At 39.8% G+C, this 20316-nt stretch overlaps 1 protein-coding gene across 2 annotated transcripts in view; it reads left to right on the forward strand.

Moving 5' to 3' along the window:
* The first annotated feature begins 2330 nt into the window (after nucleotides 1-2330).
* The window catches only part of cacnb4b (calcium channel, voltage-dependent, beta 4b subunit), a 29630-nt gene continuing 11644 nt past the window's right edge, over nucleotides 2331-20316 (forward strand). Inside the window, exons 1-5 of one of the 2 annotated variants that reach the window (XM_084128472.1) lie at nucleotides 2331-2516; nucleotides 12504-12587; nucleotides 18337-18468; nucleotides 19070-19192; nucleotides 19362-19489. In XM_084128472.1, the coding sequence (XP_083984598.1) occupies nucleotides 2454-2516; nucleotides 12504-12587; nucleotides 18337-18468; nucleotides 19070-19192; nucleotides 19362-19489 (530 nt within the window). In that variant the 5' untranslated portion in view covers nucleotides 2331-2453. Of the gene's footprint in view, nucleotides 2517-12503; nucleotides 12588-13526; nucleotides 13973-18336; nucleotides 18469-19069; nucleotides 19193-19361; nucleotides 19490-20316 lie in introns of those variants that run through there. The other variant, XM_084128473.1, reaches the window with a different exon arrangement.

The raw sequence follows: 20316 nt of genomic DNA on the forward strand, positions 1-20316 counted from the left end.
GAGCTAATGTCAAGGGTCCATATTCCATGTGAATAAAAATTTCAATATTTCTCTAAGGTTTTAATCCAATTTAATTATAAAAAAGAAAAAAAACTGAGTGCACTTTAACACTTTTTCTTTTAAGACTAAATGTTACAACTCAAGCTATATCCAACCACTGTTTCCAAGACTTTGTAACTTATCTATCATGAACAAGGAATTGCTATCCTCAAAGCTGCTGTTATTACAATCAAAAAATGAAATGAAATATTGTAAAAAGATTTACAAAAATATTGTATAATAGTTTTTCCAAAAATGTTTATCTTTGGGTGACTTGTGTTTGTAACTTGTCATATTTTCAATCAAAATTGACATTAAATTGCCTAAGAATCACCGATATGAAAGTTATGAAGTTAAAAGGAAAATGTTGTCATTATTTACTCACCCTTATGTTGTTCCAAACCTGTTTAAGTTTCTTTCTTCTGTTGAACACAAAATAAGATATTTTGAAGAATGTTATTATAACTACAGTTGACGGCAGCCATTGAATTCGATAGTATTTTTTTTTCTATGGAAGTCAATGGGTGCTGTCAACTGTCTAGTTACCAACATTCTTTAACATATCTTCTTTTGTGTTCAACAAAAGAAAGAAACTTGTACATGTTTGGAACAACTTGAGGGTAAGTAGCCTATGACAAAATGCCCCTATCCCTTTAATATAATAAATACTTAAATAAATCTCTGCAGCGCTTTTCAAGATGTCTAAGATAGGTTACCTATCAAGATATATCTAAAAGGGCGTCCACAATTCTTTAATAAAGATTATAACACAATGTGAGTGTGAATCACATTATTGTGCATAATATGATTTACGAGTTTGTCCATGGTTTGTTCAAGCAATAGCGCCACTGTGTGGAAACAGGGTGGTGGCGCTATGCTGATGTTGTTCTATAACATTGGTTCCCAACCTGGGGTCCGCGCCCCCCTCAGGGGGGCGCCAGAGTTCACAGGGGGGGCGCGGGAGCGGATTTGCTTTGAGGTGAATAAAGATGCATAAAATGTTCCACTAACAATTTTATATAAAAATATTTTTTCAAAGTTTTTAAAAAATCATATGCTTACAATGCCGATTTCAATTACAATTTTGTTATTTCAAATGTAGGCGCGTTGCGCGTGGCAAGCGCGCTCATAATGTAAGAGACGCTGGCGCGACCACAACATTGCCCAACATCAAATGGCAAACGTAATGCAAGCGGAACGAAACTGCTCGCTATTGTGTGGTTGAAGGACCGTTTATCAGTTTGGACCAGTGCAGCGCGAGCCGATCGTGATCATGCAACACTGTTACTACACAGCGCTAAGAGATCCAGTAAAGAAAGCATTTGAATTCGCCACTCAAGTAAAAACATCGCTGCGAGATCTAGTGAGAAACATTCACATTTCTCCGTTATTAACGGATCAAACAGCGCTGACGTGGAAACCTGGAAGAAACATTGTGCCATAAACTATCCAGTGTCCACAGATCAGCAACATTCACCATGGATTTACTGTAGTAACACTAACTGCACCCATGGACGTTTGGCAGGAATAGTAGGCATAATGCCTTCAAGTAACATTACGTCGGTTTTATTTTTACATTATGAATACAATTGCTGCCCTCAAATGTTAATCTGAAATAAAATAAACCTTTGTTTATAACTACTACAATATTACATTTCATTTTTTCCAAGGAGCTGTTTTGTTTTATATGCTCATAAGAAGAGTGAATTATAGCTCCAGAATTGCTCAAAGTAAAAAAAAATAGCATACTTTATGATGTTAGTTTTAATATAAAAAATAATAAAAAAAATGAAATCAAGGAAATTTATCTGGCATTTCTTTCTTTTTGCTGTATCAAAAACGTACCGAACCGTGACACAAGTGTATCATATCGAACCGAACCGTGAATTTTGTGAACCGTTACACCCCTAATATATATGGGGGGGGGGGGTCACAGATTGTTAAATATGTACATAGGGGGGGCCCCAAGGAAAAAGGTTGGGAACCACTGTTCTATAAGATCATAATTTATTTTTCTAAACAAAACAATTCATCATAACAGCTATTTTCTCATAGTAAACGTTTTTGTTTTATTAGTTTGGTGAAGTAGACTTGAGCGCCTTTTTTACGCGGTTTTTTTTTTTTTTTTTTTTTTAGAGTCACCATTCATTTAATTCTAACCAAAAACTTTAACTGACGCTCATTGCGCCCACAGGAGTGCGCAGTGCTGTGGTGCGCGCGCACCTGACACCTGTCACACTGTGACGAGTTTCTTGCTCTTCTGATGCACGGGAGCAGAGCGGATCTTCACGAGCGCTGGGTAACACTCACACACATCACCGAAGCTGGATCAAGCCGTCCGAACCCCTCCAAACTTCCACTGGGCCGGGCCAGCAGGCCAGCAACCCCCGATCTGGACCGATGTGCTGGCCGAGATGTCTCGACACATTTATATTAGGAATAAGATCGGCGAGGGAATCCAAGCGCCTATATTTCAGGTGACCATGTTAGGACTTGAGATAAGATATAACGTTACATTTTACAGCAGCCTACTTTGTTCATTTTATTGGATAACTTTATAGGCTATAATATGAATATAATCGTTTTTGGTTGGTATTTGTCTAGTGCTTGTAAGTATCCTACTCTCAGTAAAACTGTTTTGAAGGATTTTTAACTGAAGAACCCTACACTTTGTTTTAAGTGGCTTCTGCAATTTTGTTGTTTTTATTGTTTGGATTGGGGCGTCAAGGGCACTTGTCTGAATTAAAGCGTTGAGACATGTTTACTACACTCTTGTGAATACAAGGTTCGAAAAAGTGGGTTTACGCAGCGATGCCACAAAGAACCATTTTTGGTTCCCCTCTGAAAGAAAAACTTTCAGTGAACAGTCCTTAAAAGAACCGTTTTCTAAAAAACAATTAAAGAACCTTTTTCCACTGTAAAGAAGCTTTTTGTAGAATGGAAAGGTTCCGTAAAATAAAGAACCTTTGTTTTAAAGAGTGTAGGCTACGCTAAAGTTTATCAAATCACGTAAAATAAGCACAAGTAAATGCCTATATTTAGTATATAGAGAGTATAATAAAGGAAACTAACTTAGATCACCTGACTACTTGAAGAACAGCCTTAATGGTGTGAAATGAGCACATTGACCTACTTTTTGGTGGCCCTATTAAACAGCCTTTAAAAAGAACAAGCTCTATGTCTATCCTCAACACTACTATTGAACTCTAGAGACGCCTAGAAATAGAAACAAATCAGACCTGGCTAATTAATGTGTCCCTGTAGTGACTATTTTTTGTCAGCCCACCCCCTGTCTCTCTATTGCTCCTTCAAATTTCCTGTTTATACAGCTGTCATTTTTTCTTCCCATGGGTATGGAAGGGTTAAAGGGATAGTTCACCCAAAAATGAAAATTCTGTCATAATTTCCTCACCCTCAAGTTGTCCCAAACCTGTATGGGTTTCTTTTTTATGCTGAACACAGAAGAAGATATTTAGAAGAATATTGGTAACCAAACCAATCCCCATTGACTTCCATAGTTGTTTTTCCATATGGAAGTTAATGGGGCCCATCAACTGTTTTGTTACCCATTCTTCAAAATGTCTTCTTTTGTTTTTTTGGGGGTTTTTTTGTTTTTTTTTTTGAGTGAACTATCCTTTAAATAATTCTGAGATAACCTCAAGCAGAATGACCACTCTGTACTTTTTCTGCTTCTATACTGTATAGCACTCTATTAATAAATTGCACCGATAATTTACATTGATGCAAGTGGCTCTTATTACCGACTATCTTCCTTCATTAATGGCGTCAGTGCAATGTTTTCTGTTGGTACTCTCTCTCCCATCACCCAAATTTGGCTAACTATGTTTCTACCCAATGTATAGTCTAGTTATATTTTACCCATTTCTAATTTATTTATTTGTCTATACTATAGTCTGCATACTATGTATGTACTGTACGTTTCTTATAACCTTGATAGCGGCTAGCAAGCAAATTTAATAATTTTGTCCAACAAATTCAATACTGATCCTGCTCCTTATTCTGATTGTGAGCTATTAATATCAGTAACACTTATAATGGTCTGTCATTAAGGGATAGTTCACTCAAAAATGAAAATTTTGTCATCATTTACTTACCCTCATGTTGTTCCAAACCTGTATGAATTTATTTCTTCTGAAAGAAGATATTTTAAAAAGAATGTTGTTGACCAGACATTTGACGGCACCCTTGACTTCCATAGTAGAAAAAAAAATATTATGGAAGTCAATGGGTGCCGTTAACTGTCTGGTCACCAACATTCTTTGTTCAACAGAAGAAAGAAACTCATACAGGTTTGGAATAACTTGAGGGTGAGTGAGTAATGACAAAATTTTCATTTTTGGGTGAACTATCCCTTTAATAGGTAACTGTGCAGGAAGTAATACAGGTCAAATGAGTGGCCCTACATTAACACTTCAGCTACTACTATTAAGTAATGTGGAAAAAAAACGTAACTAATTGGTTAGTAATATCATATTTAGGACTAAAATAGTTCCTTAAGGAATCAATAATTCCTGAATGTGATTAGCCTCATTAATAATCAACTATGACAAATTTGAAAGAATTACCAATTAATTACCAATCACAACATTACCGTGCATCTGAGATATAATCACTTGACTTTTTTACTCTGAATATGTTCATAAATTGCACCACAATTACTCAAGTGTTACCTAATCACTCTGCAGGAACTACTAGTGATCTAGAAAGTGAAAAACATGTTCAGAGTAAAAAAGACAATATCTTACATCTCAGACACAGGTTAGTTTTGTGATTAGTAATTAATTGGTAATTCTTTATAATTTGTCATATTTAGTTAACAGTTCTTAATGAGGAGAATCTCATTCAGTAATTATTGATTGAACGTCTAGGTTACTTGTAACGTCTCGGTTACATATGGTAACCCTCGTTCCCTGAGGGAGGGAACGGAGACGTACAGTACGTTGTGACTGACTGATAGGAATCTCGCTAGAGAGGCCAATCTACTTCGAGTGAAACTAAAACGAGCCTATACACATTGGCATGCAATCATTTGCATCAGCTGTTCAGCCTCGCAGCGCAGGTATAAAATGAGCAGCAGGCAAATAACATTTTAGTTTTTTGCTGAGGAGCCAAGCCTGATAAGCTGGCCACCCCGGCGGGCAGCAGCAGATGTGGCGACGGGACGTACGTCTCTGTTCCCTCCCTCAGGGAACAAGGGTTACCATATGTAACGGAGATGTTCCCTTATCGGTCGTTCACTTTAACGTACGTCGTGACTGACTGATAGGAATCCCTACAAAAGTGTCACAGCTGCTGCACCCCATCCAGCGCCCTGTGTAAGCCTCTACCCCTTCTTGCCTGGAAGGACCATAGGAGAGGGCTTAAACAGAGTGTATCTGACACTGTTGTTCCATGATAACCCATACAGTGAAATTATTGGATAACACTGGGAAAGCGTGCCCTTTCTATGGAGGGAAGGGATGCTGCGGAAGCCACAATCTTCAAAGGAGTTATGTGGAAAGATACATATGGACAAGCCTGAAGGTTGTACTGCATATGAACATTGGGTGACTTAGCCCAAGGGAAAGACAAAGGCTTCGATTAGGTGCAGCCGTGGAGAATACACATATGGGATCCCCGTAGGGTCACACATATGGGACCCAGCCTAAACCAGGTTCTCAAGGATTCAACGAATAAAGGCCTGGCACCGGACGCTCCGCCATGTCCGGGCCGAGGGTGTTGGAGGACTCACAGGTTTTTCACTCTGGAGAATATAGAGCACAGTAGGGTGCAGCAAGCTGACAGAGCCGGGCCTCTCAGTGCTTCTACCCGTTTAGGGTGAGAACACAGGAGGAGACCGGCTCTACACGTAGGCTATAGTATCTAGTGAACGTGTTAGGTGTCGCCCAGCCTGCAGCTCTACAGTTATCTGTTAGCGAGGAGCCACGTGCCAGTGCCCAGGAGGTTGCAACGCCTTTCATCGAGTGAGCACGCAACCTGAGTGGGCAGGGCACGCCTTGAGCTTGGCAAGCCAAGGCGATGGCATCCACTATCCAGTGGGCCATCCTCTGCTTGGAGACAGACAGACTGGCCTCCGTAACAGACAAAGAGCTGGTCTGAGGTCCTGATGCTTTGAGTTCTGTCCACGTACATACGCAGAGCGCGAACGGGACAAAGAGCAAAGCCAGGGCTGGGTCTGCCTCCTCCAGGGGCAGCGCTTGCAGGTTCACTACCTGGTCTCTGAAAGGAGTGGTAGGAACCTAGGGCACATAGCCAGGCTGGGGTCTCAGTACAACATGGTTGTCTCCCGGCCCGAACTCTAGGTACGATTCGTCGACCGAAAATGCTTGCAGGTCCCCTACCCTCTTGATAGAGGCCAGTGCAATCAGCAGCAAAATCTTCAAAGAAAGAAGCTTTAAGTCCGCTGACTGCAAAGGCTCAAAGCAAGCATCCTGAGGTGCTCGAAGCACCAGGGAAAGGTCCCAAGAGGGTATGGAAGGGGGTCGAGGAGAGTTTAACTCGTACTATCTTACAGCGGTTTGCAACGATTCTCCTTTCCCCCACAATGCATTGCATTACGTCACCTTGGGGAGAGAATTTACCAAAGCCCGCCTTGAGAGCATTGAGAGTGACTAGAGAGACGAGTAGTAGACGAGAGTATTCAGATAGCGCAGATTATAGATAAATAGATAAATACATAGATATAGATAGATAGATAGATAGACAGACAGATAGATAGATAGATATAGATAGAGATGGGCGACCAAAACGCACTCACTTCCCTACAGCACAAGCTTTCCAACGCAGTTTCCATGGGACGGCACCGCCCACACAAGCACCTGCCAAACACAGCGACAGACACGCAGCGGCTACGTTTGCAATAACATTTTCACCGGAGGAAGAGATAAACGCTTAGAAACGCCCATATAGCTAGCATGATGCCTTCTATTTCTAGATGACAAAGTTTACCAGTACTACGACACTATGACAAAGGTTACCGGTACTTATCTGAACTAACGTCATGATCACTGCCACTAGATATAAAGAAAACGTTGATTTTTCACTCGGTGCTATTCAATGACAGTAAAAAAAAAAAAAAAAAAGTGTTGTTATTGTGCACTGCTGCTCGTAGACTAGCTCCAGTGCTCATTGCTGCGTTGCTAAATGATAGCAACTCACCAGGACACTTCACCAACTCTCCACTCATTCTCCTCGGACCATGCATTTAATTGGCTTTGAAGGCCATCAGTTCTTGGCAATTCCTCATTTGCCCTCTCACGTCTGGCAGGTTCGAAATTATACGGCTGCGGGCCATCATACATGTTGGCTCTTGCCACCTCTTCCTCATCCCAGTCAGTCGCCATAGTTCTAATACTAGGCTGAGGCTACCTTTCCTCCACTTCTCCCCAATGTGACGTCATCACCGAATTGCGTAAAAAAAAACCTGTTAATACCAAAAACGTAAAAAACTGGTCTTTAAGACCATTTTTGAGACATTTTAAAAATGATATACATATCTTGAGTGATTTATGTACCCATTAATCGACAGTGGTGGTTAAGGCGAGACACTACAGGTGAATAGGGTAAAATTTTAAAATAATAGATATCACCATGAAACTTCCTCAGTTGATTACTTACACAAGTATATAAAAAAAATGTATTACAAGTTTTAGAAATGTGTATGTTTAATTATGCAAATTAGGCATTATCTCATTAAATATGCACGATTTTGCATATTTTTTTGGTAGATAGATCTGAACATATGATAAAGCCAGGTGCAAAATTCTTTTTTCATTTTGTTTACACAAAATTTCAGGATATATGCTTTCATTACCTAGGAAATCAAAATATACTGTCCATAGCCTTAAAAAATCGATTTTCGACATATTTTTTTGATTAAAATGTCACATAAATCAGGCCAGGAATGATTTATTAACAAATCCCTCTGAAAATATCTTCAGAATACTGCTAAGTGTATAACTGGAAAGTTTGGTGTACATAGGTGCTATATAGGCTGAGATGTTTGTACTGAAGAATGACAAAAAACTCATTTTGAGAAAACGGCAGTTAAAGATTTAAATAGCTCTAAATGAGAAATCGTCGTTAGCTTTAAATCCCCCTTTGGACATTCACGATTGGTTACTAATAGAAAGGAAATGCCCATATTTGGGTTACATAGCGTTGTGCAGGAGACTAAGAGCTTTACAGCGATACCGGTCATGACAGACTTCAGTAAACAGACGGAGGCTCACGGAGCTCGGCATGTGGCGTTGGAATACTAACTTCCTGGTAAATTCGGGAGAAATTTACTGCCGCAAGTAAACAAAATGTAATAAAATAAACATCTTAATGTATATTTTCAGCGTTTTCTTTATAGCAGCTTGAAAGAACACATATTAAAGGAGTAAACTAGCCCAAAATCTCAAAACTGACCACTGCATGAAAAATTGATGTTTTTGCCTGCCGTGTCTCGCCTTAACCTGCAACATGGGCTTTAAGGAACCGGAGCTTGTTGGTCTCCCTCATGTCGGCCAGACACAGCCAGAGATGACGTTCCTGGACCACTTGTGTGGACATCGCACAACCCACTGACCGCGCGGTGACCTTCGTCGCACGAAGCGCAAGGTCCGTTGCGGCACAAAGTTCCTGGAGAACTTGTGGGTCATGACCACCCTCGTGCAGTTCCTTCAGTGCCTTGGCCTGATGGACCTGCAGCAACGCCATGGCATGCACGGCAGAGGCGGCTTCCCCATAGGCTTTGTAAGCCTTGCCGGTTAGGTCCGACGAGTACTTACAGGCCCAGGAAGGGAGACGCGGTTCTCTGCGCCAAGTGGAGTTAGGGCACAGCTACATAGCAACAGCATGTATCCCTTAGCCGCCCCCCCATCAAGGGTGGTGAGGGAGGAGGAGCCACCGGAACGGTTTCTGGCAGTAAAAGGTGCCGTCCACATCCCCGTGAGCTCCTTGTGCACTTCCAGGAAGAAAGGCACTGGGGTGGGTTGTTGAGAACCAGCACGCGCCACCGCGAGATACCAACAACCCTCCGAGGAGGGTTAGATTGAGGCGCAGACACGGGGACTCTGCCCCTTTGCAGGAACAAGAGTCTCGACCGCAGCCCTTCCTACAATGGGTACATGACTCATCCACGAAAGCTGCCTCGGCGTGTTTGAGGCCCAGACACACGAGGCAGCGATCGTGACCATCCCGCGATCCCAGTTAACCACTGCATCCAGAAACACACAGATAGAATGTGCCAATCCCCTTCAAGTGGTACTGTTACATCCACCAGCTGGAGTGCCCTTGATTCCCACCAGAGGGCACTCCTTCTGTCTTGGTTATCTCACCATGGACTACATTTCCCACAACCCACTGCCCGGACTCATTATGCCTGATTACATCCACCTGTGTCTCATTATTTTTGTTAACCCTGTTAACTCAGTCATTCTTTGCTAAGTCTTGTATGTTGGTTACACTGCAATTCTGAGTCATTGTATCCTGTTCCTCCTGTGTCCTGGTTTCTCATGTCTTGTTTTTTATCTTCTGCCTGTGATTTGTGGAATTCTGTTTTGGTCTACTCTAGGCTTGGCACGATAGTCGGTGCTACCGGTGTTACACGGTGTTCAGTCGCAACATCGGTTTCATCACTTGCCCACCGCAGCACTGCAAAACAATTTTTTTAAAGCAATTACACAGTATCCGTATTTTCTGTCACCAGTTGACTAGCGTTGTATGATCACGCTCAACCATTCAAGCGCGACAAAACAAGAGACCGCGCTGTAAGTCCTGCCTATTACATACACACGCACACACACACACGGAAAAGACGCGCGTCAGCATCGAGTTCTCTTTTCGGCTTTGAACAAAACATAACACACACAAATTATGCCAAAATGTCCGTTTTGTCGAGTGTCCTCATAAGAGCAAATGATTTAAATAATATCATAAATAAGTGTAGAGATTTGTGAGAAAATGGGACGCGTGTCAGATGGAGTGTCATTAATGTTAATCAAAGAACAAAGGTAAGAGAGTAAATTACGCCTACTCACTCAGACCCGGCGACAGGAGGATTAGTATACCGGTAGCCTAATAATCATGAACGCACTCTCTTGTGTGCATGAATGAATCTTTTAACACATCTCCGGCGAACGGCTTCTTCACGCAAAAGAAAAACTCTTCATAAAGCGCAGTGAAATTCATGTGGCGTTTCCTGATGGAACGAGGTTGTTCGTTAACTTCATTTTATACGTGCAATTCACACGAGCTCTAAACAAATGCGAGACTGCTGCGATTAGTCAAACTTTATTAATGAAACAAAATCAGAGGGAATAGTTTCTTTAATGTATTTTTTCTTTTATTTTTTACCGGTTGGCCGGTCACACGGCTTTCATAGTTTTCAGTTAGGCTAGTGCGGAGACCAGAGCCGGGTTTTCCGATAACTATGTATCTTAGCTCTTAAGAACGTTCTCTGTGTGCAAGGTTACAAACGCTCGGCGCAATTCCACGCGCGTTTCCCAAAAATGCACTTAACATGTTTCGTTCGTGCTACTTAAGAGTCGCCGTCCATTCGCAAAGTGCTGAAATATAAAACGTTGTGTAAGTTAGCCTATATTTGTTATTTTATATAGCATGGTGTATTCTTATTCTTTTTAATAAACGTTCTATGTTTAATATAAGCGTTTTTCATGAATAATAACGAAACCACCATTCAAACACTGTGGTTGAATCCGGAATCGCGCCCTATATCCTCAAATATGGCGTTATTGTTCTCAACATGTTCTCAAGCAGTGAAAAATAGAGGACACTGACAACGCGCTGAAAGACAGGACCGAGCAGGTAATATGAAACAAAGTCTCAACTTTCAAATTTGGTCAGTCAAACAAAAATAAAATAGGCCTACCGTTTTTTGGCTATTTAATGTGGCGTGACAGATTCCCTCAGTTAAACCCAAGTTCAAATCCACCGAAGTTAATCAATAACTCTTCTGACTGCTTTGTTGCACAAAAATGGTGGAATTTGATTGATCAGATCGCATGTCAATCAAACTCAATACGAATGATGAATTGACGCCATGTAAAAAAAATAATTACATCACTCTATACCCCCCACCCCCACGATGAAACCGGTAATACCGGTGTTGTCACAAGTCGATTAACCGGTGGGAGAATATTATCACCGTCACATCTCTAGTCTACTCCTTGGACTTAATCATTGTTTGGACTGTTTGTTTGTGTATGTCCTGTGCCTGGTTTTGGATTACGGTTGTGGATTACCGTTATAATAAATACTGCATTTGGATCCTCAACTTTTGTGTTTCCAAGCTATTCCATGGTATTGCTAATTTCACTGACCTCCCAGACTATACTATCATTGACTTCTTTTGTTATGGACTCAACAACCTGTTACAATCCACACTGATCCATGGTGGTACTCAAGGCAGAGTCCTGCATGGGTTCGGGTACCCGCGGGAACCCAACGGGTGACCCGCAAATTTTGCTCAAACGGGTGAAAATAATCCAACTGTGTCGGATACGGGTGCGGGTTGGGTAGGACACAGGCTAATCACGGGTCTAAACACGGGTTTAAAACAATCACGTGCAAACTTAAAAATATATGCATATTTTTAGGAACACATCTACAAAAATATGCCTGTGTTTCATCAAGAAACACATGGGTGGAATGACATCTTGAAAAAGATGCAACATCACACCCATGTTTACTCTTTTAGAGGAAAAAATCTCTTTTGGGCTGAAATGCACAGGGGAAAGGTCGCCTGCACAGCGTGTAGAAATGTAATTTTAGAGAATGCACAGTGTGCAAAATCCTCCTTAGAAGGTGACCACCACTGACGCACCATCACACCAACACATGCAGAAGCTTCTTCCTGGTTCTGTTAAACCACTGTAAGAGATGACAGCAGAGCAGAATCTTCTCCAGAAACGCTCATCTCCGAAGCGAAAGCTTAATGAGACTAAATAAAGTCCCGCATACTTCCTTATATACCCGTAGCAATCTCACTCACCAAAGTCCATTGGCTTGTTCTGTACCACTTGAAGGTGATTGGGCTCTCAGACGAGATCCCAATTCGTCAGTCACTGGTGTAATGTCGAAAGTGACTGACTGATAGGGAACTATCTCAGTCCTAAATTTGACATTATGTATTGATTATTTATTCTTGCTTACTAATTAGTTAATAGTAGTAGTTGAAGTGTTAATGTAGTATCACCAGTAGTTGAAGTGTTAATGTAGTACCACTCGTTTGTCCTGCATTACTTCCTCCTGCATAGTTACCTATTAATGCCAGACCATTATTCTAAAGTGTTATGTTAATATCAAATATCAGAAACATGATTCCATTAACATAGATAATAATATTATATTCTCAAAAGTAAATGGTTGGGAAAGGATTGAAGAACAACCATATCTGAAACAATTCATTCATGTTTTTGTCATTGCTCCCTCTATAGGTGAACAGGGGAACATATTCACGCCGTAGTCGACTGAAGAGGTCTGATGGCAGCACCACCTCCACCAGTTTTATCCTGAGACAGGTAAAGAAATTGTCCATTTCTGGAAGTGATCAGGTAAAAAGCGATTCTCCCCTTTTTTGGCTCAATTAAATTATTACTTTGAGATTAGTCACTCAAACAGTAGAAATAGTAATCAGACACATTTAATGTAGCAAACATTTACTGTCCTTATTCTTTATTTTGTTCGGAGAAGGCTTAATGTGCTGTGATGCATGCCTGTTAAAACCTTTTTCTCATTTTTCTTTTTTTTCCAATTGCACTATAATCTTTATCACAGACCATAATGCAAATTTGTATAAATGACGTTCATAATTGATTAATTACATTTCTATATAGTGTACATAAATATTAAATATATACAATTCATATTTACATCATCCATACCTCATGTGAGATCACACTAACATCCACTATAGAGAGTATGTTAATAAAAGTGGTAAAAACAGTAAAAGATTTGTTTTAATTTATTTATGTAATATATAAATAAATGTGTGTGTGTGTGTGCGCGCGTGTGTGTGTGGATAGATAGATAGATAGATAGATAGATAGATAGATAGATAGATAGATAGATAGATAGATAGATAGATAGATAAAAATTAAAAATATTTTAACATTGAAGAAATTGTGCAGAATAATGATTAAATGAAGAAAATATGATCATTGCAAATAAAGGGGAACATACTGGAGAAAAACTGACTGTACATTCAAAAGAAATGACAGAAGGAAAGAGAGAATGAAAGAGGCAGAGGGAGGCTCTCTCTCTTTCTCTCTCATCAGCGTTCACAGTCAAGGAGAACACACGTCAGCAGCAGCTCTGACTAGAAGGCTGCTCGACCAATCAGCATGCAGCTGGTCAACTGTGTCATCAGCCTGAGATTGAGGAAGGGTTCTCTCTCTCTCTTTCTGCCTTACCCTCTCTCTCTCTCTCTGATGCGGGGAGCAGCGCCGTGCCGTGTGTGTGTGTGAGCGTGTTGCTGAGAGATGATGAAACGTCCGCGTCAGTGAGCCGTTGGGAAGCTTCTCCCTGCCTGAGGATGTGAGAGAATTGGAGGCTGAACGAGGGATCCACTCCATCCTGCAGGCAGAGCCGTCTGCACAGGCCTGCTTTCCCTCTTTCTCTCTCTCTCTCCATCCTTTCTCGTGAGGCATCTCTCACCCTTTTTTCCCTCCTTGTTCTTCCTCTGTGGAACAAGGGGATCGTCATCCCCCCATCGATTCTTTTTTTTTTTTGTGGTGGTGGCTCCCTCCTCCTCCTCTTCCTCCTCCTCCTCCTCCCCCTCTCTCTCTCCATCTCCACCACCTCCTCCTCCTCTTTTTTTTCTCTATTCTTCAAGAAGACCTTTTTGGAATAGCAAACCTCCATGTATGACAATTTGTACCTGCATGGATTTGAAGACTCGGAGGCGGTGAGTTATTTTTCTCTTGATCGGAATTGGCTACGGCTATATATAGTGTTTTCCCACTGGCTATGTGTGCGTGCGTGAGCGCGCTCGTGTGCGTGTGCCGAACACTGGCTCAGCTGTGCTGCACATACAGGGCCTGCGAGACTCAGTGTACCATGATTTTCTAAGATGCAGCCCACCAATTTCCGTGGGTGTACTATTGGGAGATGCTCATCAGAGGCTTGTGTGTGTATGTGTCTTTCTATATGTGTTGTTAATAGCACACACTCCCATTGAACATTAACTCCTATTCCATACGGCGTGTTTAAAGAATGCTACAGTAAAAAAAAACACGTCTCATTAATTTTTCAGTTTTTTTTTTTTTTTTTTTTTTTTTCAGGATTACGTGGCTTTCTTTGTAGGACCTACCTGATCTCCTTAAGGTTGAAAATGTTTAAGGTGTTATCATATTGGTAAAATTGTAAAGCTTCATTTACTGTCTGGCTGTTAAAGGGGCAGAGCCGTTTCTTGCTGATGTGTAGAATGTAATGAGTCACATGGCTTAGGCGCCCCACTTGAATGCCTTAAAATGAAATCGAGCCAGAAGTCTGGAAAAGCCATCAGGAATTGTGTGTGTATGTGTTAGAGGCCCATAGAACCCACTTTAATTCCCATCAGCTGTGTTTATATTTCAGTGTCCTATATGTATATAGACCATCTATTTAAGATACAGACTATAATCCATAATCAGGTTCCTTTGCTTTTTTGAATAAACATGGTATATGATGTTGTGTAACTTTTTAACTAGGGCACATAAAATCACTGAAAATTTCAGTTACACTTTAGATTAGTGTCTATTTCCCACTATTTACTACAACTTTTGCATCAATAAACTCCTAATTACTGCTTATTAATAGTTAGTGAAGTTTAGGAATTGGTTAGGATTAAGAGATGTAGAATATGGTCATGCAGAATAAGCCATTAATATGTGCTTAATAAGTACTAATAAACAGCCAATATCCTAGTAAAATGCATGATAATGAGTAACTAGTTAATAGTGAGAATTGGACCCTTAACACATTAAGAACGATAACTATAAAGATAACTATATTAGCGGACGATATCGTTCTGTTTATTCTGAGCATGTGCTTGTCTGTCACTTGAAACGCTCGGGCTTGTTACAACAGGATGGATTCTGATTGGCTGTCTATGATTTTATGGTTCACCAGCTGGATAGAATAGTTCTGAAAGTGATTCCAACAATATCGTTTTTCTGTGCTGTTATCATTATAGTTGTGGTGTGGACTGGACTCTGGTTTTCTTTAATATTGAGAATGATTTTAAGAACTATATCTTTATCGTTATGCTTATAGTTATCGTCCTTGGTGTGAATGGGCCTTTAGTGTTACCAAAATTTCAATCAGCAAGCATAATTTTTAAAAAATTTGTTTGTAGAAGTTGTGTAACATAGTCTGTGTTCAAATGACTGATTTTCTACATGCTTCCAAATTGGTGTCTGGGAGAATATATATTTGTTTACTAATAAATTGCAGACCCATTTGAACCACATTGGCTGCGCTTTGCATTGCAAACCCAGTTGAATTGTGGCTATAAAGCTTCTAAGCTTAAAAAAAGCTTAGTTTAGTTGAAGAGAAACCTGTCTGTTTAACTTCATTTTGGGCCATTATCTCTCTTCATGATGTTATACATGAATCTGTACAGGCCCTCCAAAGTCACTCTTCAGCAAAAAGACTGTTATCTCGTCAAAATCGAGGATGAAAGCCATTCATTTGAATTTTCGTTTTTTGCTCACAATCATCACTTCTGCGGCGGAAGATAAGCAAACTTGTGCATTTTTTGTTTCCCGAATCAGGCGTTTTGTGATTGGACTCACCGGCCTCAATTGGGTCCCTGCTGAAGTAAGCTTGTGTCGAGCGGCTGCCTTCAGGGAAAAAGTGTTTCGCCATAGGCAGCGTGCTGAAATTTTTTAGCCGACTGTGAGGCTTTTTCGCTCTCTCTCTCTGCCTCTCTCTAATGCGATATTGACCCGATCATTCTTTTCACTGACTTGAGCTAATGTTGTTTCCAAATTGGATTAACAGAATACAGCTTCCCAGCTTCGCTTCGCTTTGAGCAGTATCTCTCATTAATTAGAGGACTATGCACTTGCTGGTTGGATCTTCTTTATTATCTTAAAGGGGGAAAGTGTATATCCTACGGTATATGTTTTTATTTAGCCGATAGGGATCAGGTGCTTCTCTCTTGAATGTCATGGAGCCGTCTGAGGACTTTATGGAGATTTCAGGTGAAAATGTCCAAGTTATGTATTGTGAAGTTTTTCATGGTCCTGAGAAGCCCGCAGTGAAGGTATGTATTCTCAAAGGAAACTATCTTATGTTTTCGCATAAGAATGCTGAGAGGATATACTAGGGTTGAGTTTTTACTTTGGAGTAGTATTTGTACTATTGAAAACTTTTTACTATTTAGAGTAGTTGGTTGTAAAAGATACGGAAGTAATAAGGAACTTATTGATGGATGAGGAGACACGTTGTTGAAATGAATGTACAGCAGTAAAAGGTTTCGGAAGCTCATCAATTTATAGTTTTTGGTTTGAAGATAATGGGTTTCTATCCTGTTGATAAGATATGACATTTCATAGCCTGTTACTCTATTTTAGGATTCAATATGTCTATGTTTGTCTCAGACAGTGACAGATGCCTCAAGGTGGGAATTACAGTCCAAATCATTTGAATGCATGCATACTGCTTACACTGTTTTAAACTGTGAATGTTCTTATTCAATTATTATTATATACAAAAATATGTGATGACTGATGTTCATCCATAAAATGGTGTGTGACATTTTACATAACAGTATCCATGTTACACATTGCACATTTGTGTAAATAATTGCTATATCAATAACAAAAGAAATTACATATATATTATTATTACCTAGTCAATTAGTAAATGTATCTGTTATTTTTAAAGACTATGTAATATAGACTGTGAACAAAAGGAGCTTACCTGAATTCACCTTCAGCTCACAGGTGTATTTTCTGTTTGCTTAAGGAGCGTGTATCTCTATGGATGACAGCTCTGTCTAGTTAATAGAGGTACAGGTGGGGTTTTTTGCTGACCTTTGTTTGCGGTGGTCTGAATAGGCAAACCTGAGAATCACAGACGTAATGAAAATCCAGCAGACCAGACCAATGTGCATAATGACCAAGGAAGATGGTTCAAGGCACTGTAATAAAATAAAAAAATCTCTGAAATTTACGGTAAAAAACGGAAGCTGTGATTGACAGAACTGTGATTGCTACAGTAGCAACATATTAAGTTTTATAGATTGACCTGGGTAAAAAGAAAAAAACAATGAATACTAAATCAATGTACTAAAATCTGTTTTTTATTTTTACTTTTGTAATTTCTGCATAGTGCCAGCCACTTTAAAAACAGGTGGTAAAAAGAAAGCCACGTAATAAATCAAGTTCATAGCTTTTCCACGAACTGCGGTAAATACTAATATATAGAAGGTGCACAAACACAATCATGGTAACACACGACACTAAACATTTAACAACATAAATGATAAGAACCGTATAGACTAAAGAAACTTAATATTAACCAATTAACAGGTTTTACTGTAGCATTTTTACAGTCTTTAACCATTGAAATTGCAATATTTTTTTATAATCTGAAGGGTCTGATCTTGTTTTTTGATGCACAAATGTGGTCAAATGTCAAAATGTATTTCTACAATAGGAAAGATGGTTTCAGGTAAATCTCTTTTTTCAGTAATTCTCCATTTTGGAAAGTGGTATTTTTTTCCACTTTTTGCAAAGCTGTCCAATTCAAGGTTATTCAAGGTTTCTTAAACCCAAAACAAACATTATTCAGTTTCAAATGGCAATATTCCATCCTAACTCTGACATATAGAATGAAACATTTTACATTTTTACATTTGGCAGACACTTTTATCCAAAGCAACTTGCACTGCATTCAAGGTACACATTTGATTTCCCTGGGAGTCAAACCCATGACCTTGGCATTGCTACTGCCATGTTCTGCTGATTGAGCTACAGTTTTTTACGCTATACCTTTAAGACTTCTGTATGTAAATGTCCTTGATTTTGATTGGTTCCACATCCACATAGTATTTCAGACTGTCTTTCATCAGGGCACACCAAATATCTGAATACTGAACAGATATCAACATGGAAGAGTTAATGTTACTGAGCTGATATTTCAGAACAACCCATTTTTTAGGTTTTCATAAGTGATCTGGGTGGACTAAGCAAGAAAAATGTCATTTTAATAACTTCCCATATAAAGCCATTACTAGACTGCATGCATGTAAGTAATTTAGTATGTGCCTTCTGTTGGCAGGGTTCAGCTGATTCCTACACTAGCAGGCCGTCTGATTCAGATGTGTCGTTGGAGGAGGAGAGGCCGGAGGGGGGTAGTCAGGGCCGCCAGGAGCGAGAACAGCAGGCTGCTCAGCAGTTGGAGAGGGCAAAGGTCAGGACAGACACAAATCACACCTACTACATATTAATATGTGGAGTTTATCATATGTAACATACTTTATATTGTAATGCATTACCCCAACACTGTGTGTGTGTGTGTGTGTGTGTGTGTGTGTGTGTGTGTGTGTGTGTGTGTGTGTGTGTGTGTGTGTGTGTGTGTGTGTGTGTGTGTGTACTACCTACTTAACTATATTTTGGGGACAAATTTGTACCCAGGAGTGACCAAAACCTGGCAAAATATCCAGTCCCTGTCCCTCCCTTTAGGGACATCCTCATTTGTAAATCTGGTATAAAATAAAGTAATTAAAGGTTTATTAAAAATGTATAAAGTTTTGTGTGATGGGTTGTGTTCAGGGGTAGGGTTAGTGTAAGGGGATAGAATTTACAGTTTGGATAGTATAAAACCATTACGTCTATGTAATGTCACCATTTACATAGCTAAGGTGTGTGTGTGTGTGTGCGCGTGTGTGTGTGTGTGTGTGTGCGTGCGTGCGTGTGTGTGTGTGTGTGTGTGTGTGTGTGTGTGTGTGTGTGTGTGTTCTTATTTTTTATATATTTATTTTGTTTTTAATTCTAAAAACGTCGACTTCCAGGCCAAAGCGGTGGCCTTTGCCGTGAAGACAAATGTCAGTTACTGTGGTGCGCTGGATGAAGATGTGCCTGTGCCAGGAACTGCCATCTCATTCGATGCAAAAGACTTCCTGCACATCAAAGAGGTACTGTGGTCTGGTGGCCCATTAGTGAAAGGGTCACTACTGACTCACTGATGACTTTGAATATAGAAAAAAAAAATTACTAAAACTGGTATCATTGGTCAAACACTAAGAGGGGATAAAGTTTTTCCAAGCTTTTATTTCTTTTGTCCTTTCTCTGTTCCATATGCAGAAGTTTAATAATGACTGGTGGATTGGGAGGCTGGTGAAAGAAGGCTGTGAGATTGGTTTTATCCCCAGTCCCCTGAAGCTGGAGAATATCAGAGCACAGCTGGAACAGAAGAAAAGCCGCGTACAAGGGTAAGCAGACACAGAACATTCTTACCTAGTTGACGGAGCATTTGATTTTCCACAACCTCTTGGTCCTTAGTAATCTGTCTGTTCTTATAATATTCTCTTTTTTTAAATCAACCTGGCTATGAAATCTTGGAGAATTTTCCAAAAATGTGCACCACTCCATATTTCTAGGCTCATTTTTATATGTAATTTGATCCATTATTAAAACATGTTTTTGATGCCCTTTCGAATCTGTAGAAAACCAAATGCTCTATAGTTGCTATTCTGTAGATACTATAGATTCTGTAGATACAGAATATTGCATATTAGTCACTGCATGCCTTATTTTAGGACACAATAGACATTTTTAAATATATACTATATATCCCAGTCTGTACACCTTACCATTAAATAAGTGTTGTGGGTTTCAAGAACAAAGGTGGCCTTTTAAAGAGTTCTGAATTTTTACCCTTTTATTTTTTCTCCATTTCTATGCAATGTAATCTGGACTGTTATATTTGCCAAATACATCATGACTTGAATTTGACCCCAGATAATACATTTAATCACAGATTACTGTTCTTTCATTGCATGTCTTAGCTCCAGTAATGCAGTACCAGAGCCAGCCTTTCCAGTATCAACATCGATATCTAGTCCACAGTGCAGTTTATTCTGGCCAAGAACCACCCACTTAGAATGTCTGATTGAAAAAGCAGAGCATTCGATCATCATTTGTTTTTGTTTTTTGTCTTTGTTTTTTTGTTTGTTTTTTGTTTGTTTGTTTGTTGAATTTGTTTGAATGTTTGATGTTTAAAACCTGGGGAAAATATTTAAAATGTTAAATCAATGAT

The sequence above is a fragment of the Abramis brama genome (genome assembly GCF_963993115.1).
Source record: "Abramis brama genome assembly, chromosome: 11".
NCBI classification, from domain to species: domain Eukaryota; kingdom Metazoa; phylum Chordata; class Actinopteri; order Cypriniformes; family Leuciscidae; genus Abramis; species Abramis brama.